The sequence below is a fragment of the Erythrolamprus reginae genome, chromosome 1 (assembly GCF_031021105.1).
Source record: "Erythrolamprus reginae isolate rEryReg1 chromosome 1, rEryReg1.hap1, whole genome shotgun sequence".
In the NCBI taxonomy this organism is placed as follows: domain Eukaryota; kingdom Metazoa; phylum Chordata; class Lepidosauria; order Squamata; family Dipsadidae; genus Erythrolamprus; species Erythrolamprus reginae.
The window spans coordinates 188,316,874-188,334,129 of NC_091950.1; the positions used below are offsets into that span (position 1 = coordinate 188,316,874).

At 37.3% G+C, this 17,256-nt stretch overlaps 1 protein-coding gene across 1 annotated transcript in view; it reads left to right on the top strand.

Annotated features, from left to right (window-relative positions):
* The first annotated feature begins 511 nt into the window (after positions 1-511).
* Positions 512-17,256, top strand: part of CERS6 (ceramide synthase 6) — a 101,688-nt gene continuing 84,943 nt past the window's right edge. The window contains exon 1 of the mRNA XM_070731704.1: positions 512-881. Within this exon, the coding sequence (XP_070587805.1) occupies positions 712-881 (170 nt within the window). The 5' untranslated portion in view covers positions 512-711. The remainder of the gene's footprint in view (positions 882-17,256) is intronic.

The window sequence follows — 17,256 nt, forward strand, 5'->3', positions numbered from 1 at the left end:
ATAGATAGATAGATAGGTAGATAGGTAGATAGATAGATAGATAGACAGACAGATAGAGTTGTTTTGTTTCCTACCAAGAGAGCCAGAAGGTTCGACCCGTTGCAAGCAACGCAAATCATCCATGAGATCTCGACACACACACACACCGCACACACACACACAAACACACACACAAACACACACACACACACATCTTCCTCATCTCCAGATTTGTTTTTTTTAACCCACCAACTTCCAGCACCCCAAGGAAGCAAGCAACCTGCCCGGCCACAATCCACCCTTCGTTCCTTCCGCGATCGAACAGTGGGAGTGGGGTGGGGGGGGGGATGGGGGGGGGAGGAGGTGGAGGGCAGAAGCAGCTGCATCGGGGAGCGTTAGGACTCGCCTGCGTCCAGCTGGTTGACAACCTCGGCAGCCAATCGGGGGGCGCCTCCTTGAAGGACTTGTGATAGGCAGGGCGGCCCTCTCCGCTGAAGCTTTGGCAAGCTGGCAAGGGCTGGGCGGGCCCAGCTTGGCGGTGGCTGCTGCTGCCGCTGCCGCTCAGGGAGGGGTTTAAGAATAGCATCCATAGCGCTGACCGGCCAAATTCAAGGCACATTAAGCTCGGCGAGCCACCCGCACGCGCCTGAGCATCTTCGGCGGCGGGGAGGGAAAAAGGGGGAGAAAAGGGTGGGGGTGGAAGGGTGAGAAGCTGAGCCAGACAAAGCAAAGATGGCAGGGATCCTGGCTTGGTTTTGGAACGAGAGGTTTTGGCTGCCCCACAATGTCACTTGGGCGGATCTGAAGAACACCGAAGAAGCCACCTTCCCTCAGGTGGAGGACCTCTACGTAGCCTTTCCCCTGGCCTTCTGCATCTTCATGATCCGCATGCTTTTCGAAAGGTGAGGTAGCATCGCCTTCCTTCGTGGTCCCCCCCATCTCACCTCAGCCTCCGGTGGGAAAAGTCCGCTCTTCCCGTGAACAACGGGCGTAAACCCAGCTGGATGGGGTGTCGCGTTGGCCTCTTGGGGTTGGTTGGTTGGTGTGTACCTGAAGATTAGATAGATAGATAGATAGATAGATAGATAGATAGATAGATAGATAGATAGATAGATAGATAGATAGATAGATAGATAGATAGATAGATATGTGTGTGTGTAACATTTTTGCTGATAATTATATATCAGCTCATGTATATGTACATATATACATATGTTTTTTTCTGTTGGATCACCCTGGTATATTGAAGGAACGTCACAGCTCCTTTTTGCCTCTATACATACACATACATATGAGGGCTGATATATAATATTACACGGGGCAAAACCCGAACTCAGAACAATCTACATACATATACCCGTGAAAATCTACGAAAACAAATATATAAATATATATATTTGTTTTCGTAGATTTTCACGGGTATATGTATGTAGATTGTTCTGAGTTCGGGTTTTGCCCTGTGTAATATTACATGGGGCAAAACCCAAACTCAGAACAATCTACATATATATGTATGTATGTATGTATGTATGTATGTATGTATGTATGTATGAGATAAGAGCAAAATAGCTTGAAATAGATCTACACTGGTCTCCCTTTCTTTTCATTATCAGCACAAATATGTTACACACACACATACTCATGAAAGAAGTCTTATGGGATGTGTGTTCCCTCCCCCCCACTTGAATTTAGCTTTTGGAGTTAGAACTATGTGATGGACAGATCAAACTTCCCTGAAGAAAAAAAGAAGCTGGGAGGGGAGGGGAATGTGATTTCTTTAATAGTCGTTTTATTCCAGGGCATGATCATTGGATTTGTAATTTGTAAATCAAACAAAAAACAAAAACAAAAGTCCTCCATCAACAACAAGAAAAGCATTTATTTTGGCTGGGGAGTATCTGAGTTCATTGTAGATCTGCTCTTCCATAGTATCCAAGCAGGCGGTTTTTGCAATGGGCAACATGCCCACATGATGGCATTCAAAGGCAAAATTTCATTGACAGGCATCAGCCAGTCTGCTGGTATCAGGATTGGAAGAATGGGGATTTTTGTGATTACTGTATACCCTGTGGGGAATGATATACTTCAGAAAAAAGTGAAACTCTTGTCTCTTGTTAGCTTAATCAACTTCTTTTAAACAGCCTCATGGCTTTGTGTTTCAGATAAATATAGCAAGATTCAGTGGAATGCACTTTAAGATAGGCCCTCGGACTCCAAACATTGTTTTCTAATAGCAGGATTAGGAAGGAGAAACTATGAAGCCCATTGAAAGGAAAAAAATGCTTTCTTTACATAGCCATAGCCTTAACTGAGTTTTTAAAATAACTGGTTTAATTCCAGACCAAAGCTATAGCATTTCAAACAGGTCAAAACAAATAGTCATGAAACTTGGATCAGAATAGATCTTAAATAACTTTTCAATATTGTTCAATTCTAAAAATAAATCTCTACTTTTTATGAGCAAGTAATTTGTATATTGTTATCATTAGTAAGCAAAAAGGATTAGCCTTGTAAATTTACTTAAAAGAGTAATATGTTCTTGTCATAAACTAGATTGCATTAATAATGAAGGTACAGTTCACGTTAGTTTTTACTCCTCAACTCAAAAATTATATATTCACTTCAAGTAAAATGTCTGTTGATGAAATTAGCAGTGTAATAAATCATAGTTCGTAAATCCTAATGTAAATGGTGAAACATTGTAAATGTCACCCAATAAATAGAATGAAGGGGTTGTTTGTTGGAGAATTGCATAGATATACTTCTGCACAATTTCCCAATCCCTTAGGCTAGATATTGTTTAGAATTTTACTTTTTTATTCCAGGTACCCAAGTGATATAGTCAACCCAAATTGTGAAGATTTTCTTTGTCGTTGATTTGTTTAATATCCTGATTGTATATAATAATAACATCAAAGCTCTTTAATTTGACATATTAGTTTATAAAAGGATGAGGTTGATAACAGAATATGGACCCCTTTTTCTTTATTGCTTGATTTTAATCCCTTTTAATCCCCTGACTCTTCTTCTTCATCCTACCCACTCTTTTCAACTTGAGTTCTTGTGGGGGAGGATTTGTCTGCTTCCCCAATGTAACCAAGGTATTTCATAGAAGCTCTTTAAGAGAGGGGATGAAAGGTCTTTATCACTTGCTCTTTTCCATTAAATATTACATGCTTTTAAAAGTTTTTTGTAAAGCCTTCCTCTGAATATCAGCAACAGATAAAAACAGGTAAGTAAGTGCTTTGAAAAGAAAAGTCTGTTTATTCTAGACTGTTTGTGTCCATGATAGGGTTTTCTAGGGATCATTAGATCTTTCAAGTTCTATCTTCTCTATGGTTTTTAAAAAAAATCAGTATTGAAAGAATCTTGCAAGCATCTTTTTTATGCCTGTGGAAAAGTCTGTAGCCAGGGATACTGTGACACTCACACTCATGCCAGAGGTGAGCAAGCAGAAGTGATAGACCCACACACACACTATGTAGTACTTTCCTAGGCTCTGTGGAGGAAGAACTATGTTAGCCTTGACAAGAGTTCATTTTCCTCTGATTACCGTAGAAGCTGTGGGAGGACATAGTAAGAAGGTACAAAAAACAGTCAAATAGAAAAGTAGGGGGAAAAACCCTATGCCTCCTCCCTCCGCACTTGTCACCACAAACTGGCAATGTATTAGAAAAGAACATTTCCCTGCCTTGTTTCCTTCCTCTCTCTCCACGAACTGTAGAATTGCCCTGTTTAAGGAAGTACAGAAAGGAGAAAAGATGTTCCCTAGCTGAAAAATATCTGTTAATATCTATTGGGCCAAACTGCCAGAGAAGTCTTCTCAGCATAATCATACCCAAAGGTAATGCTGCTGCTATTAGCTTTATTTCCTAGAGCTGCTTCTCCAAGAATAAACTCCTTTTGAGAGAAGGCAGCAAGGTCTTTCGTCACCCCTTACAGTGGATGCAACAGAACTTCATCTTTGGGTAATGCTACAGGTACATTTGTTTCCCTCATCTCTAATCACATCCTTTGGTCTCCGTTTTTCAAAAACATTTCTGATAATCCCTAATTATAGCACGTATCTTCTGTTCCAATCTCACAGAATGTTCTTGTCCCTTATTTTCAGTTTGGCAGATTGACAATGATAGTATGTGTGCAAATTGAGGAACATGACTGACAGAATTAGGTCATGAACAGATATTGACAGGACAGAGCTACTATAAATTGAAGGATATTTGGAACTCAAGCAATTTACTTGGAATATGTAAGATGAGAAACAGGCTATTGAATTAGTACTCTTTTCCCTTATTTTAAAGCTAAGCAACCGGAGAATCATTGTTGTGTAACAGTTTGCCCTGAAAAGGAACAAGTTGCCTTTTATTTTATTAGCTAAAATTGAATATCAAGTAATGTCCCTTTGTTCTTTATAAATAAGAAGCAAACATTTTGCAAAAATATTTAATTGTCTACAATGGAAAGGAAACTTCATGACCTGGAGTTTGTTTTAGCCTTTGTGCCCTTGAAGGATTTTTTCTGAGGAGTACTATATAAATTCCATTTCAGAAGAAACTGCATGTTCAGTAATTTTACGCACTTCATATGAATTGGTTTTTATAAAGAGATAGATACTCAGTTTTTCAATGTTTGCATGAGGAGGACAGGGGAAATTAATGTGAAAACTACATGTGTTAGATTTAGGGTTACATGCAGAACTTTAGCTCTGGATGAAAATTGTTTATTTTTAAATTAAATATAGGACACTCTGAATCAAATGGAATTGATTATTTATAAAGTTACGCTAGCCAATTCTTGCATATTTGGAGCATTGGTGCAGTTGCCTGGATTCAGAGTTTTAACCATGATTTGGCAACTAACCCACAATTTGGATGAATCCCCAAGTTTAATCCATAAACCATTGTTTAAAAATCACAGTGGCTAGATTCACACACTATCCTAAACTAAAATCAAAGTCAAATGTATAATGACCTAGTATACTCCATAAACCATGTCAGGTTGTCCTGGGCCTCTTTGCTGTCTAATTTTTAAGGACAGAGTGAAATGATGATGCTTCCTTTCCAGATTTCTGATCCTGTTAATGTTTTATGATTGAAAATTTGTGGAAGGGAAAGGTACTACTTCAAATCCTTAGTTTATTTAAGCATGATTTATTTAATAAACCCATAAACTACAGTGGCTGGATTCGTACAGTACATTAAAGTACAGCCCAACAAAACACTTTGTGTTACACATGATGCTAAGTCACACATTGTGCTTTAGCATTAAGTGTAAACTCAGTGACAATGTGTCTTGTGATCTGATGATCCAATGCAAAAGGCTACTGCATTCTAAACTGTGCCTGTTTCTCTATTGGCCTATTTGTATCTCACATGCCCTTTCTAGAGGTGGGTTCCCCTTACCTTACGTGCTGGTTTGCATCGTAATGGAATTGTGCATTTTGTGTGTGTGCAAAAGACCTCGAAATGACCCTCTGCGCATGCGCATAATCCTTTGCACATGCACAGAGGGGTTTTCTTTGCAACCCACGACAACTGGAGGACCAGTTCGGGAGCATGAACTGCCGGTCATTGCTGCCGGTTTGATGAGCAGTGGTAAATTTCTGCTGCCAATTCTAAAGAACTGGTCTGAACCAACAGCAACCCACCACTGGCCCTATCTTTAAATTTAAGAAAAAAGAAGACAGAAAATATGTAATGCAAACTATATACAAACTGCATTCTTGCAATACTTTGTGCTTAACCAATCTTTATTGAATAAATGAGAAAGTATGGGTTTACACATTATGGATTTTTGTGCTTGTGAGAGGAGACAAGAAATTTAGTATGCTTTTGTAGCAAACCATAGTTTAACACAGTGGTGAGATCTATTTTTTTTTTACTAATGGTTCTGTGGGTGTGGCTTGGTAGGTGTGGCAGGGGAAGGATACTGCAAAATCTCGATTCCCGCCCCATTCTGGGGCTAGCCAGAGGTGGTATTTGCCAGTTCTCCAAACTACTGGTTCTCCAGAACCTATCAGAACCTGCTGGATTTCACCCCTGGTTTAACCATAAAATGATGGCTTCTGCATGTTACAGCTATTCTCCAGTCTGATCTCAGTATTATTTGGGGCACTAGCATGTGGTTTTGCAAAAGTATTGGTTGATTGGCTTAAATAAAGAGGGAAATGTTTTTTTTACTCAAACAATATAAAAACCTCCCATTATATAAAACATCCTTCCCAGTGTATATGTAACTGCATGAGCAAAGCTTCAATATCTGGATATCATAGGGTAGGCCCAGCAATATAAAACTAGTTTAAAAATGAGTATAGTACAATGCACTGAAGTAAAATGCAATAAAATGAAATAACTGGAAATAGATACTTTGGTTATAAAGAAAATTTTAATTAATAAATAGTGACAGATAGAAGATGGCAGTATACCCAAAGTTTGGAGTTTATGTTTTATATGTTCTGTTAACATAGCTGCTAGATGAAAATCTATCTTTCAATGCATTCCAGGAATCAGCTGTAAATAATACAAGGAATAAAATGGTGAATTATGAAAATAGTAAACTTCAATTATAGTAACTTTAATCCATGATGGAAGAATACCTGGGAATGATAAAATTCCAGCACAACTTTTATTACATTGTGTTTTATTGTGTATTTCTCAACAAATTGCTATTACGGTACTTTATTTGCTTTTTAAAGCAAACTATTTTAGGCAATTATTTAAATGCCTTAAAAAAAAGACATGTAAAATATTTTAATTATATTATTCAGTAATTTCTTTCATTTAAATCAATGAAACAGAAAAAATGTGTCTAGAAAATGTGTCTGATTTTTGAAAAATTGTTAAACTCTACTGTTAGTAGCTTGTAATATACAATATTGGATCAGTTTGATTGTTCCATTAATGATTTTCTCATTTGATTTATTAGTTGCAATAAATATATGATAGTAATTGCAATAGTGTGATATAAAATTAAAACCCTGATCATGTTTGCAAAAAAGAAAATATTTTTTGCATTTCTTTAATATTTCAATCAACAAAAATTATAGATTTCTCTTTGTATCTGTAATTATTTCCACCCACAGATTTGTGTGGCTCCTACCCTTACATTGTTCAGGAAATTATTGAAAAACTTACTTTACCATGTCTTGATTGTCCTCTTCCCTTTTTTTGCAGGGGGTGGGTGGGTATTTTGTGTTGTTCCATTTTATGCTGATCTATTTTGCTTTTATTTTGATATCTTGCTCTTGTATTCTTTTTATGGAAGGTAGTTGTTGTAAAAGTTGGGTGGCCTATAAACTGAAATAAATAAAAACAAAGAATAAAATATTTAAGCATCTAAAAATGTTATATCAATCTGCCATACAATTTATTGAATAAACCGTAATTGATTGTGTTCATTAATTGTGCTTGCCAAGGTTTACAAACCAGTGCCGTGGTTCCCACAAGATACTGATCAAAAATTAAATAAGCTCCATCATCGTTTAATGTGATGTGTGAATTCTACCATTATGAAATACTTAGTTCACTCTTTGTGTAAAATAAGTTTTGCTCATATAAGCTTCCACCTTGGTGTAAAAATACAGCACAGGCGTCAAAAAGAATGCAAATATGAGCCCGAGTGCTGAGATGTTATGCTTTTTCAAACCACTGACCAGTTTTTCTGCCTACTAAACTATATGGAAACAAATAGCATAGCCAGACATAACTTTGAAGATGCTACAGGGTACTGCAGAATACTGGGCAGAGAAGGGTGTGGAACCTGGGGGCACTGGTGATGTTTTATTTTCCATTCCTTCCTGTTGAAGCATTTGGATGTGGGAGAAAGAATGCTAGCAATTAACATTTGGCTATGGATGGGGCCAATCAGAATAGTTTGGATTTTTTGATAATGGGACACATTTCTAATGAGGGACTTCTGGTAACAGATGGGCTGTTTCTCACTAGTACTGGAAAAAAATGTTTGGAAAGGACCCTGGAAATCTATTTGTCTAGCTATCTGGAAGAAGGGAAGTAAAAATGTTCTAGATTGTTATTGCCCAGTACGTCTTGCTAGTATAATCAATAAAATCTATACTAGACAGCTCTATTACAAGAGGTTGGTTAGAAGAAGAACCTCCATCCAGGCAGTTTAGAGTCGGTTGTTCTGGTTTGGATCCGGATGGATACTTAACTCATGAAAAATGTATCCTACCATTAAGTGAGCTCTTTTTGCAAGAACTTATAGAACTTAAGCAAATCAATTCATGACAGGTGCACTGAGATTTTTATAAGCCAAGAGGCTACAACAGCTTCTAGATGGAGTACAGTTAAATTCATTTTAAACCTAAAGGTCTAATACGATTTATTGTTACTGATAAATACTATTCTTCCTGGAAACATCAAATAGTAGATGAATTTTCTAATTGGCATTTTTGCCGGAAACAATGCTGTCTTGGGAGAATAGGCTATGGTAATTCTCAATTAAAAGGTTCTTCATACACAATTACTGGGTTGTACTTTAAAAACTGTTCCATAATGCCACACCTGCAAATTAAAAGAGTTGCAAGTGGAAGAGATTTTACGTTTGCTACAGTAGTTGCAATAAACAGCATTTATTTATTTATTTATTTATTTATTTTATTCTTTGTCCAATATACAATACATATGGAATGAAATAGACATTAAGTAGTATATATAGGGATAGTAAGTAAAAAAGAAGAGGAGTGGATGAGAGGGAGAGAATATATAGGATATATGAGAAAAGGAAAGGTAATTGGACAGGGGACGTTAGGCACATCAGTGCACTTATGTACGAGGTAAACCAACATCCCATCACATGCTTTCTCAAATCCCAAGGAATATTTTCACTGGAATTTATTTAAACACTTACATTCTTTCTTTATGCCGCTTTCAGTTTTGTTTTGTTTTTTTGCAATAAAAACATGCTCTAAATGATGCATACGCAAGTATTTGTACCAACTGAAAAATATTTGAATAAAAATGCCTGTTTGGGATCATTTTATGTGATTAGAGAGATGGGTTTAAATGAGCAGAATCTGGGTTAATGAGTTCATTATTATGAACTATTGTTCATGTGCCTAACTCTCCTTTATCATCATCACCTAGTTCAGGGGTCAACCAGCACAAACACCCAAAGAGCGTTTGGACCCGTTTCCCACAGAAAAGTAAACACCAGGAGCCACAAAACTCCTTTGACATCTAAAATGAAGTTAACACTATATATATTGTTTGTTTACCTTTATGCTATGTATAAAAAAATTATAGTGTGTTGCATTTGTGAAATCAATTAACTGCTACAGAGATTTTTTAAAAAAATTCTGCATGCAACAAAAACATTTTGAACTCTGTAAAAAAATGGGTCGAAAAGTTCAATGAATGCTGTAGGCGGGTGTCACACATTGGTGGTTGTGACGCATATTTTGAGCAACGGAGTCCCAGGGGAGGTATGAAAGAGCCACATGCAGCTCCAGAGCCCGGGTTGTAGATGCCTGACCTAGTGTCTTACAGGTTTAATTTTGTTCTTCCGTGCCTTCCTTCCACTTTGAATGAAATTTGGTTTTTATATTTTCATAATTCTAATAGATATTGAAATCAATATATTCTCTTGACTGTAATTTGTGTTTGCTAATGTAGAAGATGTACCAGTTACTATTCCAAGTTGTTATCCAGTAATGAAATAAGCACAGAGGTACACACAATAAAACAAGGTAAGCAGGAGAGTAGAGAGGGTAAAAGGTTGAGAAGGTCCAAACTATGCTCCAAGTTTCTCAAATGTTAAAGCAAGTCTCAATGTGGCTTAGCATAATTTGCAAATATGTATGTTCAATAGTTATTGAAATTCAGATAGGTGAAATGCAGTAAGGATTCACCTTTTAGCATTTTGGAACAAAGGAATTTCTATTTTTCTTTTGGGTTTTTATTTTGGTACCATTAAATGCTACATAAATTCCAGTATATAGCATTTAATGTTTCTCAGTACTTCAGTTTCTTTGAAACCAAAGCAACGGGTTAAGCACTGGATGTTCACTGGATGTTGGAATAATGAATGAGATCACAGCATCTGATAAGTACGGTATTTGTACATATCAGATGCTGTGATTTCAGTTTATTATTGCACACAGTAGTACAGAACATTTAATATCTGGCCCTTAAATGCTTCTGTTGCTTAAATCATGTAATGCAAATGTAGCAGAAGCTCCAGATTGTGCCAGGTTTTTTTTTTTGCCTTAGAACTGTTAATAAGCAATCATGATTCATTTTTCTTGGCAAAATCTCTGTACTTTTTTTGTTAAATACTTTAATCATGGGTTTTTTGGCATATGTGTTGCTGAATTCAGTGGAACTCTCCCAAGTAAGTATTTAATCTGGATAACCTGAATGCGCTTCATTTTCTTTTGATTGCATCTGTGAAAATCCAGTTTTCATTATAATGCTTTAGAGTAATTATTCTTGCACAAAGACTGATTTGCACATAAGAATTATATAGAAACAAATTGCTAACAAGCTCCATATGTTTGCTTTCATGTAAGAGGGAAGAGTTAGAGGGGGGGGGGACCACTCGCATGGCCCGGTTGCAGTTAGGCCACAACCTGGTAGTGGGTCGCAACCCAGGGATTGGGGACCCCGGCCTTAGTAGACATGTAAAACAGGTGTGATTATCCTGTAAGATTGACAGTACCCTTCCTGCTCCTTACCTACAAATCAATAAAAGGAGTATTAAAAGAATGTACAGCTGCCTTTGCTGGACCATCACCCCAAGAACAGAATTGTTTTTGTTTGCTTTCATCATACACTTGGCTAATTAGCTGTCTTAATATTTTATCTGCCATCTTAGTCTGTTATATCACCTAAGGCAGTGTTTCCCAACCTTGGCAACTTGAAGATATTTGGACTTCAACTCCCAGAATTCCCCAGCCAGCAAATGCTGGCTGGGGAATTCTGGGAGTTGAAGTCCAGATCTTTGAGTTGCCAAGGTTGGGAAACACTGACCTAAGGGATACATTAACAAAGTAGAATTGTGCAGTGTTAAAATAATAGAAGATTTAGAAAAAAATCAGATTTGTCAGGTTAAAAAGGGGTGTACTGGCATAGCATCCTTTATTCTCTACTTGTCTCTAATAGGAGTAATGTGTTGGAATCTGAATTCAAAAAATGATTTTTTTAAAAGGCTGGTCTCAGGTGCACTTTTAGCCAATTGACTGAAATTGGCCAGATCCACTGCAGGAGTATTTGACCTAGTTCTGTCAATCTGTTTAGCAGTACAGGTTAGATTTCATAGGGGGGGAAATAGTTTTTATTTTTATTTTTAAAAGCAAACATGCACTCTAGAGAAAGTCTTCTCTCTCTCTCTCTCTCTCTCTCTCTCTCTCTCTCTCTCTCTCTATCTATCTCTCTCTCTCGTGTGTATGTAAAAATATGATGAGCAGCCATAAATAAAATCTATTATTAACATGAATATGTTGTGTTAGATTATTCGTAGACCATACTTCAATTTTCTCATTACTCCGCACAGCATAGAATTGTCATCAATATATGTGTCTGCGGTGTTGCTGGTATGTTATACACATACCTCCACTTGTGTATTGTTGAATTGCAATTGTGTGATGTAAAGATGAAATGACATTGGACTTTCATCGATTAACACTATTTTAATTTTGTAATTGTATTTCATTCCAATCACCGAAGTAAATACACAAGAAATAGTCCCTATGGACATCGTTGTATTGACAGTAATTCCCCTGGAGAAATACACTGTTAGAAAAGGTAGTGGAAAAACTGTATTGCCTTCCCATGAGCCAGAATTCTGTTGTTGAACCCATCACACTTAAAGCGGGCTGTGCAAAGGCTTTCCTCCTGTAGACATAGATGTTTAACATTCATATGATGCTGAGAAACAGACATTATTTGTGTAAAGTCATCAGGGAGTGGGACTTAACTGAAGCTCTCACATGCTGTGTGCATCCATAAACAGACATTTTGGACATTCTTGTCCACATAGAAGATCTAAAAAAACACAATAGGCTCTAATTGGTACACTTTCTACTTGGTCCCGTTTTTTGATCCTGTGGATTCTATAGATATCCCTTCTAGCCAACATTATTTCTCAGGCGCTTCTTACTTTCCTGGATTTATGAAGAATACTTCTTGCTGTTACTGATCCCTGTTTATGTCGTATTTCTCATAATCCGACTTGATTGTGGATGAAAGAACTGACTTGACTTGCATGACTAATATCTGATTAGGTACTGAAAGGGGTGGGAGTATTTTGCCTACTTGAAATGTGTCCTCCCAGCCACAAATGTGATGCTTGTCATTTGTGAGTCTCTGGTGGCCTCCAGACACCTTGCCCCTAGATATTTCCAGGTGTAAGGTCCTTTTTGTTAGGCTGGTTCATAGGGGTCAGTGAGACTGGTGCTCACTTGCCTTTCTCCCTGCAGTGTAGCCTCATCCCTGCCTGTGGTTCCTGGACCCTGTGTCTGAAATGCCAGTGGAGTTTCCCAGACTTAGAGTTCTGTGGGATTTCAACCTGCCATCTTTGGGTCCAAGGTCTGAATATCACAGGAATTCACATGGCCACTATGGCAGCCATACAGTTGGTTCAAATTATTCACACACAGGAGGCCATACCCTGTTTTGTGGTCATTTTCTTTTCTTTTATACATAGTGGTCATCAGCATACCAATGATATCCAGTTCTACATCTCTGCTCCAGCCTGGCAAGTTGTGGTGTCCGCGTGTCTGGTGCCTGTAAAAGGTCTGTCTAGGGATAAACAGACTTTGGCTTAACCATGGCAAAATGGAATCGTTTGGCTTTGGGAGTCTGGTGATCAGTTATCTTTGACCCCGCTTGGGACTGTACTTTGACCAGAAGTGAACTGGTGCATAATTGAGGTATCCCTGTGGACTCAGGGCTCTTGCTTGATGAGCAGGTGGAAAGTGTGGCTTTGTACAGATTCATAACAATGACAGTAGCAGCTGTCCTCAAAGGTGCTTTTTCAAAGGCAGCTGGACAAGTTTTTTGGTTTTTTTATTGAGAAAGAAGGTATTTAGCTTTATCCAAAAAGCTTCATTAGTTTTGGCTAGAGTCGCTGAAGCTTCTTGGAAAAGAAACAGATTGTAATCATCATCTTCAAGAGAAAAAAAAACAACCAAACCAGTTGCTTTTTAAAAAAAGCACCTCTGAGACAACTGTGACCTGGATGACTGCAAATGTGCATATAGCTGCACGTTTTATTTATTTATTTATTTATTCATTCATTCATTCATTCATTCATTTATTTGATTTTTTTTTAAAATGCTGCCCTTCTCCTTAGACTCAGGGCGGCTTACAACATGTTAGCAATAGCACTTTTCAGCATGTTGCCCCCACAATCCAGGTCCTCATTTTACCCACCTTGGAAGGGTGGAAGGCTGAGTCAACCTTGAGCCGGTGATGAGATTTGAACCGCTGACCTGCAAATCTGCAGTCAGCTTTAGTGGCATGCACTACTGCACTCTATCCACTGCGCCACCTTGGCTCTATTTAATAGTTCCATTCGACTTCTGCTTTCCTCCTGTTACATGCAATTCTCCCTCATGGTGGATATAGCATCCAGGAATGGGTTATATCCGTCTGCTCTCTGATTGGATTGAGTCTGTCAAAGCTGTTTAGGTGCCACCTTTGTTGCTGTGCCAATCTACTTTTTCACTCAGTCGCTCAGTGAGGAGAGTTGTGCCACTCTTCCCTCTTGTGCCAATTAACCTGTTATTGGTTGCTATTCCACCTACTTAGGAGTGCACCGAAAATATTAGGATATATATATGTTCAAAGTATTTCTAACACCTAAGTGAATATAGTTTGAAGCCATAATTAGCTCCAAATCTCTAATGAACAAACGGTATACATTATGACAAAACCCGGTTGGATTTTGTTAATTGGTTGATTATATTATGCTAATACTGATTATGTTATAAATAAAATTTAACTTAATTTAATTTAATTTAATAATTTAATAAAATTAAAGTTTATTATTTAAAATGTAAATTTAATTTTTAAAGCAAATTATTTCCTGAACACACATGGGTACAATAATTAAAACATAATTGGATAAATAATCCAAGTAACAGAGTAGCCTGATTTTGCAGCCTATGTTATTTCTATAAGCTTCAATTCTACAATGATTTTTTTTCTGGAAATAATATTCTTTGCCCAAACTGAAATTAATTGGTAAGCAAATTCAGTTTGATATGCATTTTTTTTACTTTACCTATATACTTTGATAACAGAAATAACTATCCATGTATTATAGTGTACAACCTTAAATAGTCATAATTTAAAATCTTAGCATAGGGTTTTTAAAATTCATGTATAGAATTTATAGAATAATTCACAGTATTTATTTTGATGTTTATTTATTTATTTATCAATATATCCAGTGTAGAAGCGAGATGCCCATGTGATCAATTTGCTCAGTGACCACAATTCCAGCTCTCCCAGCAGTGGCCATTAAATGATTGTGTGCAGATGGCTCAGGGAATGGAGGAAGCACTGAGAGACCCAGAGCCTACCAGCAATGGAAACCTGTTGTGGACCAGAACCTTGTCTAATTTCAAATAGTCATTATTTCAGTCAAGAACTAACTCTATGGCTTTTAGCAGTAAATTTTACCCTTTGAGATCTCTAATTTCAACCTAATTATCAGCTCAGTTCTTGTTCCTGGTCAAGAGGAAATTTGAAAACGTTCTGTTCTTGTCTGTTTTTCTTGCACAATAGGGTGAGATATTTTTCTATGGTTGGGAATTCCCACTTTTTTCCAGACTGCTATGAAATTGTTTCCCATTCCGCCTCCTTTTTTTAAAAAAGTAGAAAGATCAAAGGAGCTGCTTTTCTACCCTTGACCATGTCAGCTGTCCAGAGATTTTTCTCCCTGCAAAAGGAAATAGGAGTGCTTGGCTGGAGAATTGACATTTCCACTTTAATGGGGCAGATGTTCTAGCCTCAGAGTGGCAGTAAGGATATCTAAATGACAGTATGAGGCACAGGATAAGAGGACCAAGGCTGGTATGAACAGGCCAAATATATTCAACAAAAAGCCGTCATTCCTCCTCTTTGTATTCTGAGAAAAAAAAGTATCAAGAAACAGGATATTAAATTTAGATTTTAAAAAAATATAGTTAGGACCCAAAGGAAAATATTGAATATCCTCACAATCTACCAGTAGACTTTAAGGAGCAGAAATAGGCATTCCATTCGAACAGGGTATGTGCTGAGTACCAAATCCGATGTGTTTCAAAGCTGTTGCGTACTGAAGTACTCCTGTATGAAATTAGATTTAATTATATCCATTATCTCTGATTTTCTATTTTTAAATACAATGGTACCTCTACTTATGAACTTAATTCGTTCTGTGACCAGGCTCTTAAGTAGAAAAGTTTGTAAGAAGAAGCAATTTTTCCCATAGGAAATAAAAGCAAATAATGCGTGCGATTGGGTAAACCACAGGGAGGGTGGAGGCCCTATTTCCTCCCAGAAGATTCCTAGAGAGGTCCCCCAGAGGCTTCTCCCCGCCTTTTCCTGTTATAGTTTCGGAGGCTTGGGGTTGTAAGTGGAAAGTGATTCTTGAGAAGAGGCAAAAAAATGTTAAACACCTGGTTCTTATCTAGAAAAGTTTGTAAGTAGAGGCCTTTGTAGGTAGAGGTACCACTCTATCTGTTTTCCTATTCTTCTTTTCAAGTTGACTATTGTATAATTCTCACGTTACATTAGATGGACAGCTATATAAATCTGATTTATAAAGGAAGCGATGTTAGAAAAATAAAACCAGTTTTATATATTTACACATTTACATTGCAACTACTTTTCTAAGAACATTTCAAGACAATGTCCGTCATTGTGGAACATGATTCACAGGTTCAAATACTTTAGAAACTTCTGAATAGAGATTAATCTATGTAATATAATTTTTTAAAGTACTGTAGTTGTTTATTAGCTACATCATGTGACAACTTTACCATGCTTCTGCTATTGTATGTAATCTAGCAAGCCGTTAGCATCCTGATTACTTTAGAAAAAAAGCAATTAGTTGTTTTTTCTCTCATGGTAGGTTTTAATTGAGCAGTCATGCCAGAATGCCTCTCCTGTGTTTATAGATTTTTAAATGGAGATTGTCTCCCATATTTTTCCCCAACTCCTGGCTTGTGTTTCATTCATTCACTCGAGTTTTAAAATAAATTTTGATCTTTGTAAGGTTGATGTCATAGTTTTAGACTTCCTTTACCGCATATAGGAGACCTTATTGATCTCGTGGAAGAAAGACCTTTGAAGCTTTTCAGCATTTGGTGTCGACTTTAAAACTTTCCTTTCTCTTGCAGTCTGGTCAGCTTAGTAGAAGAAATGCTTTTGCAAATCATCAGACAAATACAGGCTAATACTTTATTGAAAAATGCATTGAAGATGATATATCTTCAAGGGAAAATTAGAATCTTTTGCTTCTTGCATATTTGTGAAAAAAAGAATGTTTTTTATTTCTTGACGGGTTGGAAACTGGAAAACAGTGGATGTAAAGATTGACAATTGAAGGAGAAAGAGTTAAAGCTGTTTGCTTTGTATTCTGCACTCTGAGTTATTGACTACCTTAGAATAAGTAATAACTGGCTAATGGCACTCTCTGCAAGCATCAGACTTGCAAGTAGATGTTAAAGACCAAGTGAGGAAATGCAAGTTAGGTTTAGATTGTATTAGGAATTAATTGCAGATGAAATGGATAGTGTGTTTTGGAGCTGCACAAAAATGTTTTCCTGACCATGTTTCCAAAGGATATTATATAATCTCTTTTCAAGAGAGGTGGGTGACGTCACAATGACATCACGGAATAGGTTCTGTTGGTGCCAGTCCATGGACGCTGCCATCTTTTTTTGTTTTATTTTTTAAAATTTAAAAATATTTTTATTTATTAATTGATTGATTTTTTCCACATTTTTTTCCCTTCCGCACATGCGCAGAAGCCAGGTTTCTGGCACTGCACATGTGTCATCATTTTCAGCTTTTGGGGGTGGTGGTTTGAGGCACTATCCATGTGTATCCATGCAAAGCAAGCACGTGCCCATGACGCATGGCTACATGGCACAGGAGGAAGCAAACCAACAGTGCCCCCTCCTCTTCTAGAAATACTCTATGCCAACTTTTCAAAGTTACATTATTACATCCGCTCCAAAATCACAGCTTTACTACTGACTTCCACAATTCTAATGGAATGCTTCCAACATCTGTTTTTCCCCCAACCCTCCAAGTATTTGACAAG